An 11,487-nucleotide genomic window follows, 5' to 3' on the forward strand; every position below is an offset into this window, starting at 1 on the left:
ATTTTATGAAGTTACAGTACTTGGACCCCTTCCCTGGTCTCCATGTGTTGTTGGTAGGATTAATGTGCTACCTATAAAGAATGATAAAGGTGAATATTTCCATACTGAATTGGGTCTTTTAATACTTCTGAAATAAAAAGAGTGTTACCTCCAAGATTTTTTGCTATCCTAATATTTTGACCTACTGTCTGATCATACATCCCATATCCCATAAACATTTCAAGAGTTTTTTTGTTGTTTTTTTTTTTCCACTTCTGAATAGCAGCTTATTCCTTCACTTGAAATATACTTAGGCCCTTAGTTTAAAAGTCCAGGTCAAATTTCATTTCTCTCTAAAAGTTTCCCCTGATTTTTCCAGGAAGAATTAAATTTTCCCTCCACCAAACTGCCAAAACAGTCAATTTAAATTCTACCCCTCTTAAGGCATACATCATTTTATGCAGTATTTTTTTTTTCTTTTTTGCACACATATCTCCTGCTTCCAAAGAAAAATACTTTTTAGCCTTATTTATATTGCTTTCAGTATCAAGCTCATTACTGTATATAATGGAAGCACAATGCCTATTACCTAAACAAATAAAAACTGTTATTGAAAGCAGAAAATTCATGAAAAAACACTTTTTTATATCACAGGTGAAACCAATCCTTTGAAACAATTTTATCTTTCAACCTGAAAAAATTGCCTCATTAATTGGCTTACTACAAGTCACAGCTCACATTTATTTGCTCCTACCAGCTTCCTTAATATTAATTTACTGGAAAAATGCAGATGAAAGCATTGAAAAGCAATGTGTATTCATACACACACATACACACTTGTATCAAAAATATAAATAATACAGAAACAAAAGTGCTTTCTTCCCATTCTCCAGTCCCACCACTCAAAATTAGCCTCTTTTACCACATCTGTGTGTCTCCTTTCAGCATTTTCCCTATGCATTTATGTACACAGGCACATTTATCAGCATCCATAGCATGACCTCAGTTTTTAGGAAAAAAAATATATAGATAGAAAACCCAATTATTATTTACAGTTAAGCTATTTGGTAGGCAAACATTTTTTCCCCTTTAATATTGTGCAATGAACATGGTATCAAGTCAGTGTAAATAGAGAGATCTGCTACTTTTTAAAAATGGCTAAGTAGTAATGATAATGATAACAGCTATTATTTTTAAGAATGCATTCCTCTAAGAACACTTGATAATTTGAGATTAGCTATTTGACATGTCTTGCAGATCTTCTGTCCTAGATTGACACTTTTAATTTATTTGGTTATTTATTTTTGCTATATGGATATCTTTAATTTTAGTTATTTAAGTTAATTAATATTTAGTAGCTCATTTCAAATTTCATATGTATTACCACTGATCTCCTTTTATGATGGACTTCATTCTTTGGATGCAAAAATTGACCATTTGTTTAAAAGATATGCTCTTGACTTGCTAAGCGGATGTGGGGTGACCTACAACAAAAACACAAATAAAATAAAATAAAAAATATATATAAAAAGACTAAAAAAGCAATACAAAGGTAAATAATATGAGTAGTAATTCAAAACTGGGGGTGGTGTTGGTGATGATACACACCCATACATATCTGTATCCAGATGGTGGAATAAACATTGGTGTAAGCTGTTAGCTAAAGATCCAGCTTTTATTTATTTATTTATTTTCCAGATGGATGTCTTCCCTTGCCATAACCCATTTGTAGGATAACCTATCTTTCACCACTGATATGAAATGAAACATCTATTTAGAACTAAGCTTTCAAGTTATATATTTTCAAATAAGCCCCTATCTAGCCCGCTGCCACCACCCCATCCCAATAAGTAAGCCTTTTCTATATCTTTAAGGTGCCTCTTTTCTGAGTGCTCCACTCCTAGTTACATCTGGGTGATGCCTGTGACTTTGGGCCAACTGGGTTATCACTACCCTCCCCTCATCAGGAGGAGACAGGCCAAAGCAGAAGCTCCTTCTGTTGGTATCAGAAATTCTGTCTGCCAGTGCCCTGAGGGTTGGTGTAACGTATTTTGGGAAGAAGGGCCCTCTCTATGATTTTATTTGATCTGTGAGTTAAGCCTATCAGTGTGTTCAGTGAGATTATAAAGAAGTCTGCATTCGCTATAAAGAGTGTGGCCAGTGCTTTCACTTACCTGTACCACCATTAGGCCACACTGACAGCTGCCAATTTCCCTCTCAAAGTACTTGAGCAGAATTAATTTTGCTAAGAAATAACTGAAATTTTTGTTCACTAAGAAGTTAAAGAGTAGGATGCAGTGTGGTACGTTGACGAAAAAAATAACAGTAAAAAATAAAATAAAAGGAAAACAGGGGAGCAGGAGTCCCAATTTCCTGGTTCTGATCTGACCCATGTAGTATCATATTGGGGGGGACCAACTTAATCTATTTGAGCCTGAGCCTGAATTATTATTATTATTATTATTTTATTATCTAGAGAAGGTAATTGGACTATATGCTTTCTTGACTTACAGCTAGATCTAAGACTGTGGTTCTATAATAATATGTTTCCTCCATTTGTTCATTTAAAAATTACTTACCCCAAAATTGAGCCCTTGATATAGTATGCAAATAATTCTTTGAGCCACAGGTAAATAATACACAGTTATCTTGTTAAGGAGTTTTTCAAAAGAAAGAATTTATTTGGAAGAGAGAAGTGAGATGGAACTGATGAGTGTGACCTAAAATTGGAACACACCAGTCTCCCCATTCCAAATTGGAATACAGTTTCTGTGATGTACCATAGTTTTATTGTAAGGCTTAGATTCCAATAATTCTGGTTAATATTAAAGACTCCTCCTGAGTTTTGGATGGGAATAATACAATGAATAGAGGTTTATAAATTATCTCTACAGTGGTGACCATTGTTAGTGTTATTGCAGATATTTATTTATTTATTTATTTTCCAAGACCCATATTTAAATAAACTCCTAATAGTATTTTGCATCTGTGCCCCAGTCAGTAGCCTAGAAGCCAATCTGAGCAGTAGAGGTTTCATCACCCCAATCTGGTGCCACTCCTCCTCCTATTTAAACTTGTACAACTCTTTGCCCTGATTGTTTCTCTTTTTTAGCTTAAATTCTCATCCCGGTAATTCACAAATGCTATTCAAAGGACACACGATTAAAACATTTTTAGAACAGCAAACAATGACTTCAGACAGGTTAGTTTTGACTAAGAGGAAGGAAAGTGGAGGAAGAAGCATTCAAAGCCAGAAAACAACTTTAATAAGCATTCAATATGAGAAACCACCTAACATCCCATTGAAGGTACGTGGGAAAGAATGATCAGTTGGAGCCTTGAAATAAAGAAATGAATGGAATAGCCTGGGTAACGGGGAGCCATGGAAGGTTGCTAAGCTGGAGAGTAACAGGTTGAAAGTACAATTATGGTGCAATGGGAGAGTGGAGCTGGTTAGACTCTGAGAAAGCTCGTAACTTCCCACTTTCGGGTAGAGAGCAGGACCCCAGAGCACATGACATGAATATTTATAGGATCTGGAACTATTCTTAGTAGTCATTGTGTAAAATCTCTATCCCATAAATTTATTTATTTTTTCATAGGTCTTACAAAAAAAAGTCTTCATATTTTATCTCTAGTAAGAACTGATGGAGAATACAGAGTTAAGAGAGTCCAATTTGGACATTTGCAAAGGAGAAAATAAGTGATGAAATTATGTCTCTACTAAAACATGATTATTTCCATCCAACTCATGGTGTACTGACTGATTGAGGCATCTTCCAACAAGAATGTTTTAGTTGCTTTCTGAGAGGCAGAGGTGAGTACCCTGGCCTGCAGAGCAAAGCAATAAATATACTTCTGGCAATCCATTGCATGTCTAAAGTCAGGGAATTCTTCAGTGATGAAATTGTTCTCATTTGATTGGGATGAATAAAATTAAATGAAAGGATATGGTACCCGACAAAGAAACAGAAAGGTTAGGTTTTGGTCAAGCTGAGAAAAGGGCCTACTGAGAGGAGGAATGTATGTTACAGTTTCTTCCTTTAGTTTCTCAACCAGGTTCTAACAGAGTTTTCAGAAATATTTTGACCATACTTCTAATTCAGCTATTGTTAGAGATACTAATTCACATCTCTGTACTGGCTGATCCCCAGCCTGAAACCAAGATGTTTAAGAGGTGTCATGGTGCTGTTCAGATAGAATAGCCAAACCTAAAAAATATTAATTCTGTTAGGAGCAAGTGTCCTCAGTACTCAGCATGCGGCTTGCACAGAGAGAGGTTCAATAAAAGTTTGAGGTTGATGATGAACCCAGTGTACAGGAGTTCCACACTGAGTCATAATTGGCTTTGTGTTGGGAGACTATATGTCAAATGGTGAAATCAGACCCAGAGGAGAGTTCAGAGTTTCTTGTAATAACATCACAGCAACTGATCACCCACTTATAACTCAAAACAGTAGAACTTCAGGGAGGACTTTTCTAATCCCGGTTTAGAGGTGTGAACTTGCTCTGATGTCCCTCCATGAGAAAATGTCCACAGCAGATCTGATGGAAAATCTCAGGGAAGAGCTGACCTGTTTCATCTGCTTGGACTACTTTACCAGCCCGGTAACCACCGAGTGTGGGCACAGCTTTTGCCTGGTGTGTCTTCTCAGGAGCTGGGATGAACACAATACTCCCTTATCTTGTCCTGAGTGCTGGAGGACCTTGGAGATCCCACATTTCCAGCCCAATGAGCGCCTGGGCAGGCTGGCTGGCATCGGCAGGCAACTCAGATCCCACATGCTGCAGAGTGAGGATGAGCAAGGCAGCTATGGGAGAATGCTGGCAGCCACTAAAGTGTTCTCTGATGATGAGCAGAGTCTAAACTCTTTCTCAACCCAAAGTCATGGAATAAACAGACTGTATCTCTCGAATCAGGCTGAGAACCAACACAAAGTAAGATTGGCTGCTCAATGTAAATCTCAAAACAGAAAGCAGATTCCCTCACTTAACTCCCATAATCATCTGTAATGGTGACAATTGTGGGTGCTTTTATTTAAGCCCCAGACCACACACTTGGGTGGATCTTGCTTTCATGCTTTGAGTCCCAGTCATTTTGCTATTGGTCAGTAGGGCTCATTCTTGGACTGGTGCTCTGCTCAACTGCCACAGAGAATTTGTTTCTGTTGCAGAGGAAACTTCAGGAAGTCCTGAATATTTTGCGTAAAAAGAAAAGGGAAGCGCAGACTATATTAACACATGAAAAGGAAAGGGTGATATTGTGTAAGGTTAGTATCTGTCTTAATTTTGGTTCTTGTATATGATTCTATAAGGGGGACTAAAGACATACTTAGAGAAATAGCAGAAAAAAAAGGCAAAAATTTCCAGTTCCATTTCCTGCACTATACAGTATTCTTGTTTTTTGCTGCCTACCTTCACTTGTCCGCCTGGGAATTTCAAGGCTCCGAAACTCCAACAATTCCATCATCCCCAGGCAGGCCTATGTTTTGTTTCCCCTTCTCTGAGCACCCATATGACTCTATAAATACCTCTATTATGGCTCTGATTACAATTATTTAAAATTTAAGTTATAGACATATTAGTATAACAAATAATTTAAAGCAATATAAATAATATAATCATATGCATACAATATAAATCAATAAAAAAGGAAAATATAAAAAAATGCTTTCTGAAAAAAGAAAGAGTAGATATGAAAGAGAAATAAATTAAGAGAAAGGCAAAATAATGATAAAATAGTAATTTGGATTAGTACATCTGAACAAATGCTAGAGGTTACTCTCAGATTTGGTCTCTAGCTGCCCAGCAGCCAAAGTAAAGGACTAAATGTTTAATTTGTTAATTAAAAAAATATGATTGTGTATTTGATTCTCCCCATAGACTTTGAGTTTGTAAATGGGATTATTTGCCATGTGCATTTCTATTGATATTATGTGATCCAATACTACTTTCACTGAAAAAATATTTGTTACATAAATGAACGCTCACAAATTTTCTCTTGTTATTTTTCTCCTTAACCTGCTTTATTCTTGTATCATAGTACTGGTCGCCTATGTTTATTTTTGGTATCTCCCACTCGAAGGACAGCCTCCTGAGAATAGAAAATTTGGTTTTGTTTACTACTGTATCTATAGCACACACACATTCTAAGACATCAGAATAACCACCAAGCCAATCAATAGAGTACGTATGTGTGTGCCAGGTTTCAAGAACTGTCTAGAGGAGTTATAGGGCTTTGGAAGGAATACAAATCTAAAGACATAAGTGTTTCTGTTACTAACTTTATTTACTTGTGTGTGTGTGCGTGTGCATATGTGTGTGCATGTATGTGCTTGTGTGTGCACGTGTGTGCAATGGCAGGAAGAGACGAAGAATTGTAAGCAGGTTGTTGCGTCAGAATATATGAAAATGTATCAGTTCCTGAAGGAGGAGGAGCAGCTACAACTCCAACTACTAGAAAAGGAAGAAAGAGAGAACCTGAAGAAACTGAGGGACAATGAGATCCAGCTGACACAGCAAATCAGAAGCCTAAGCAAAATGATTGAACAGATAGAGTCCAAGTGTCAGAATTCAATTATGGAATCTTTCGAGGTGAGAATACAATTCATGAGAGTGTTGGGAAAATCAATGAAAAAAAATATGCAGTAACCCGTAAGATTTTGAGCTATAGAAAATGCATTTTTCTTTGTTCAGCTGAAAAACTAAATTTTTGCCCAAGTGTAATCTTCCTAAAGAATTTATATTCCGTACTTTAAAGTCTTGGGGGGAGGAGAAGAAACAGAGGATCACTTATCCTAACCAGCCTGACGCTGACTCCAGTTTCTTCTGTGTCAGCCTCTGCAACCGCAGCTTTGTCAATGTTTTATTAAATTGATTAGTATTGACTCTGGATTGGGCGCATTAAATTTAACCTTCACTCAGTCCTGATGAAGATAATTACTATGATGATGCTTATCCGTAGGTGATTGTCATCTACAAAATGGCTTTAATAATGTGTTTAATAACGCATACACCTCCTGCAGTGGTTTCTGCATTTCTAGCTCTGTCCTTGATAGAATAAATCTGACATGAACTCTTAAATCCCAGTACTTACTTAATAACTGAGGCCTATGGCTACCCATCGAGTAGCTAATAGGCAGTAGAATTCAGGTATTCTGTGTACTGAAACCATATTCTTCACCATCTTTGCACTGGTGCCTCCCTAGGCTATTCAATTCTCTAGTACCTTCTTAAACATAAGCTATGTGATTCAACTCCAGCTTCAGGTCTATTTCCCAGACTGGGTCCACAGAATTCATCTATTTAATTTAGTAACTTTCATCCAACCCACTGCGACCTCAAACAGGATTAGTCTCAGCTCTAAGGGGGTCATTTTCCTTCGCTTATCTCTGACTTCCTAAGGCATTGGATAAAGGGACTAATAATTTGGCTTCTTTGTCAACAGCAGGTACTGCTGACAAAGGGATTATATGAGAAATAGAAAAAAAGAAATAGTCTCCAGTCATTCAGAGAATCTCATGTTCACTAGAAACCATCCCAAGAAGAAATGGGGATTTATTCCTACCATTTGCTCTCCCACTCTGAGTATTGTAGGACCACGGGAAGAGGACTCTGAATTTGCAAAAGTCTGCATCTAAAATGGATTCAGTCTTTGCTAGTGATCGTACTAACATCCTTTCCTTTCTGCCCTTAGGATGTGAGAGGAACACTGGAAAGGTAGGTTTCCTTTCTGTGTTGTTACATAAAGATAAAGAGGGATTTGGTGCTGGCAAAAGAGGCTACCAGAGTGGGGATTGGGGGCATCTATGATGTTGGGCAAAATTAGATGGACTTTTAAGTTGGTGCAGGTCACGTGGTCTGTACTGAGGAAACGGAGTGAATGTCTCTGTCGTCTTGTAGGAGTGAACCACTCTTGCTTCAGTCTCCAGAGGCCACCACCACGGAGCTGAGTCTGTGCCATGTCACTGGAATGAAGGAGATGCTACGAAAATTCAGGAGTAAGTCAGTCTGATTTGTCAAACCTCCGGCTAGTTGCAGAGTTAACTTCAGTACATGTCAAGGGATGGAAAAATGGGTCTTTAAGGCAGCTTCTTCTGACGGTGAATAGTCACCATTTGGGAGCCAGGCTCTCAGCTAAGTATCCTGAGCTAGCTCTAAACACCTGGGAAGCTTGGGGCCGCAGACCTTCTATGCACTTGAGCAGAGACAAGCGGTGAAACGTATTTGGTGTTTTGATCTGGCTTCCTCTTGTCTAAGGAGTTCTGGTCTTTCCTTTTTATGTTTGCCTTTATTGTTCTGTTTTGTCCCTCCCAGTCCCATCCCCATCCCAAACCCTCACCCTTGGCTCCTGCACACAAATTTTCTGGCTCCTGTAGGAAATTTCCCATTTCTAGCTCTGTTCTTCTAAAGATAAAAGTTGACTTGAACTCTTAAATCCCCGTGAGGGAATGTTAAAAGCACTGCTCTTTTAGAATGCTTCCAATATTTAGGCCGGCTAAGACCAAGAGAGGTCAGCACTGGTCTTTGTATTAGATTCTTAGGGCTGCCAACAAAGTACCACAAGCTGGGTGATTAAAACAACGGAAGTTTATAGTTTCACAGTTCTGGAGGCCAAAAGTCCAAGCCCCACAGTTCTGGAGGCCATTTCCCTCTGAAACCTGTAGGGGAGAATCCATCCTTGCCTCATCCCAGCTTCTGGTGGTTTGTCCGCAATCCCTGGTAGTCCTTGGCTTGCAGTGGCAGCACACCAGTCTCTGGCTCTGTTGTCACATAGCTGTCTTCTCCACGTGTCTTTCTGTCTTTTCTCCCCTTTCTATAAGGACACCACTCATATTGGATTAAGGGCCTACTCTACTCCAGTATGATCTCATTTTTTTTTTAATGCAACTTTATTGAGATATATTCACACACCATATAATCCATCCAAAGTATACAATCAATGGCTCACAGTATCATCCTATAGCTGTGCATTCATCATCATGATCAATTTTAGAACATTCTCATTACACCAAAATAAAGAAAAAAAGAAAAAGAAAAAGAAAAAAAGAATTCCAAAACATTCCATACCCTTTATTCCCCCTATTATATATATATATATATATATAGTTTTTATTTTATTACTCATCTACCCATACATTGGATAAAGGGAATGTCAGTCACAGCTTTTCAGAATCACATGGAGTATGACCTCATTTTAACTTAACTAATTCTACCTGAAATGACTTTATTTCCAAATAAGGTCATACTTAGAGGAATTGGAGGTTAGGACATCAACATCTTTTTTGGGGGAACACAATTCAAACAGTAACAGTCCTCAACTTTCATTTATTGACAATTTGCCCTTCAAAGGAAGGCCTAATGAACTTTGGCCTCCACAGACATTTGATAAATGCCTACTGTGTGCCCAGTATTATGTGATTAGACTCTGGACTTAATTACAGTGAAGAATGACAGATGTGGCCTTTGTCTGTTTAGGATTTTCAGTGAAATTGAGGAGACAGACATTAAATAATCACACAGATAATTAGTTATGATTGGAACTTGGTCTATAAATAAAGGTATGAAATTGTGTAATAGGAACACTTATCTTGTCTGGACAGTCAGTGAAAGGTGGATGGATTATATGGTGTGTGAATATATCTCAATAAAGTTGCATTTAAAAAAAAATGAGGTCATACTGGAGTAGAGTAGGCCCTTATTCAACCTTCTCGTGGGAGGGCAGCAGCCGAGGCCTTCTCTTGGTCTGCTATGTGTTTCGTCAAGTGGCAGCTGAAGGTTGTGCTAACCCATTTGAAGCTGCACTTCAGCATGCTGCCATGAAAAATGCTAATTAGGAATTGTCTCCCAGAACTCAGTAACCTTGCAATCTTGATCAGGTTTCCTAATCTTTATGAGCCTCAGTTTTCTCTTCTATAAAAATGGAAAACATTAATAATATTTGGATGATTAAATGACATAGTGTACAGATAATGCTTGGCACACGGGGAGTATTTAATAAATGATAACTGCTTATATCTCTCTCCCCCACAAACTAAAAGATGAGGACCAACCTTGGCTAAAGTGAATACAAATAAAAATGGGTAAGCCCTGTGTGGATAAAGAGCTCTTAGTTCTAAAACTGCTTTATCAACAGAACAACTTCCATTATTAGAGATTCCCCTCTCCTTTCCAGGCATTTCTTTCCACATGACGTTTTAGACGTTCATTCTACCTTTGGTGAAAAAGTAAAAGAAGGGCTCAGAGATTCTTTTATAAACAAAGAAAAACAACACACTCACCTAAATTATATTTTTCAAAATAGAACTCAATACTGATCACTTGTTTTAAATTCCATATATATACAAGAAGTTTTTTAAGAATGCCAAAGCAGAGATTCATTCTTTTCTCCTCCTGCAGCCGATGTAACTCTGGATCCAGCCACAGCCAATGCCTACCTAGTCTTGTCTGAGGATCTGAAAAGTGTGAGACATGGAGGAATCAGACAACAGTTACCTGACAACCCAGAGAGATTTGACCAGTCTGCAACTGTGTTGGGTTCTCAGATCTTCACCTGTGGAAGGCACTACTGGGAGGTGGAAGTGGGAAACAAGACTGAGTGGGAAGTGGGCATTTGCAGGGACTCAGTTTGCAGAAAGGGAAACCTCCCCAAGCCATCTGGGGACCTTTTCTCACTCATAGGTTTAAAAATTGGAGAGGATTATAGTCTTTGGGTCTCATCACCTCTAAAAGGCCAACATGTGAGAGAGCCTGTGCATAGGGTTGGTGTTTTCTTAGACTACGAATCTGGACATATTGCATTTTACAATGTGACAGATGAGTCACTTATCTACTGTTTCCCTCCAACCTCTTTTGAAGGTGCTCTCAGGCCTATCTTTTCTCCTTGCCTCCCAAATGAAGGGACGAACACAGGCCCTCTTACCATCTGTTCGTAGCCATGTCTGAGGGACATGCCTCTGAGCCTTCGCTGAGGATGAGGTCTAAGACCAACTGATGACTATTAATTGAGATGATTAATGCATTGACAGTATTAACATCAGGTGATCTGAGAGAAAAGCCCCAAAGAGTATCCATTATCTTGAGCCCACATCAACAGCCAAATAAGATAATGAACTTCAACATAAATGTGGCAGAAGCCAATCCTATCCTGTGTCTTTAACCAAATTCGTTATCTGGACTACTCCATGTATGTGCTGGTCACTAAAAAGAAAGAGAGAGAACTAGCCCCCCTTATATTGAATCCCACTATCTGAAGCCAGTTTTATAAATGCATGTCATTTTTTTTTCAAGTGTATTTACTTATTTGACTCTAAAAAACTGTGCTGTATGAATGTGACTTGATCCTCTGTGCAGGGGGTGCACACATTCTCCAGGAGTCTGTGCCTGGGTTCTCCTTTCCAGGGTGGGTAAGGGGAACTCAAGGCTCAGCCTTCTCAGAGAAGTCCCTTTTCTTCCTACCCTCTGGGGCCTAGAGTCTTTGAACTCAGGAAAACTTATGTGTTCAGAAAG

At 38.5% G+C, this 11,487-nt stretch overlaps 1 protein-coding gene across 1 annotated transcript; it reads left to right on the forward strand.

Moving 5' to 3' along the window:
* The first annotated feature begins 4,491 nt into the window (after positions 1–4,491).
* TRIML1 (tripartite motif family like 1) lies at positions 4,492–10,913 on the forward strand. The gene is made up of 6 exons (XM_037831528.1): positions 4,492–4,917; positions 5,154–5,249; positions 6,343–6,573; positions 7,676–7,698; positions 7,882–7,979; positions 10,378–10,913. Exons 1-6 carry the CDS (start codon positions 4,492–4,494, stop codon positions 10,911–10,913), a joined length of 1,410 nt encoding a protein of 469 aa, XP_037687456.1.
* Positions 10,914–11,487: the final 574 nt, after the last annotated feature.

The sequence above is a fragment of the Choloepus didactylus genome, chromosome 3 (genome assembly GCF_015220235.1).
Source record: "Choloepus didactylus isolate mChoDid1 chromosome 3, mChoDid1.pri, whole genome shotgun sequence".
NCBI classification, from domain to species: domain Eukaryota; kingdom Metazoa; phylum Chordata; class Mammalia; order Pilosa; family Megalonychidae; genus Choloepus; species Choloepus didactylus.

Bases quoted from the DNA above. Each gene is read 5' to 3' on its own strand.
- TRIML1 (XM_037831528.1), top strand. From the start codon at position 4,492: ATGTCCCTCCATGAGAAAATGTCCACAGCAGATCTGATGGAAAATCTC. The intron at 6,574-7,675 runs GTGAGAATACAA...TTCTGCCCTTAG, and splicing joins CAATTATGGAATCTTTCGAG to GATGTGAGAGGAACACTGGA. The intron at 7,699-7,881 runs GTAGGTTTCCTT...GTCGTCTTGTAG, and splicing joins GTGAGAGGAACACTGGAAAG to GAGTGAACCACTCTTGCTTC.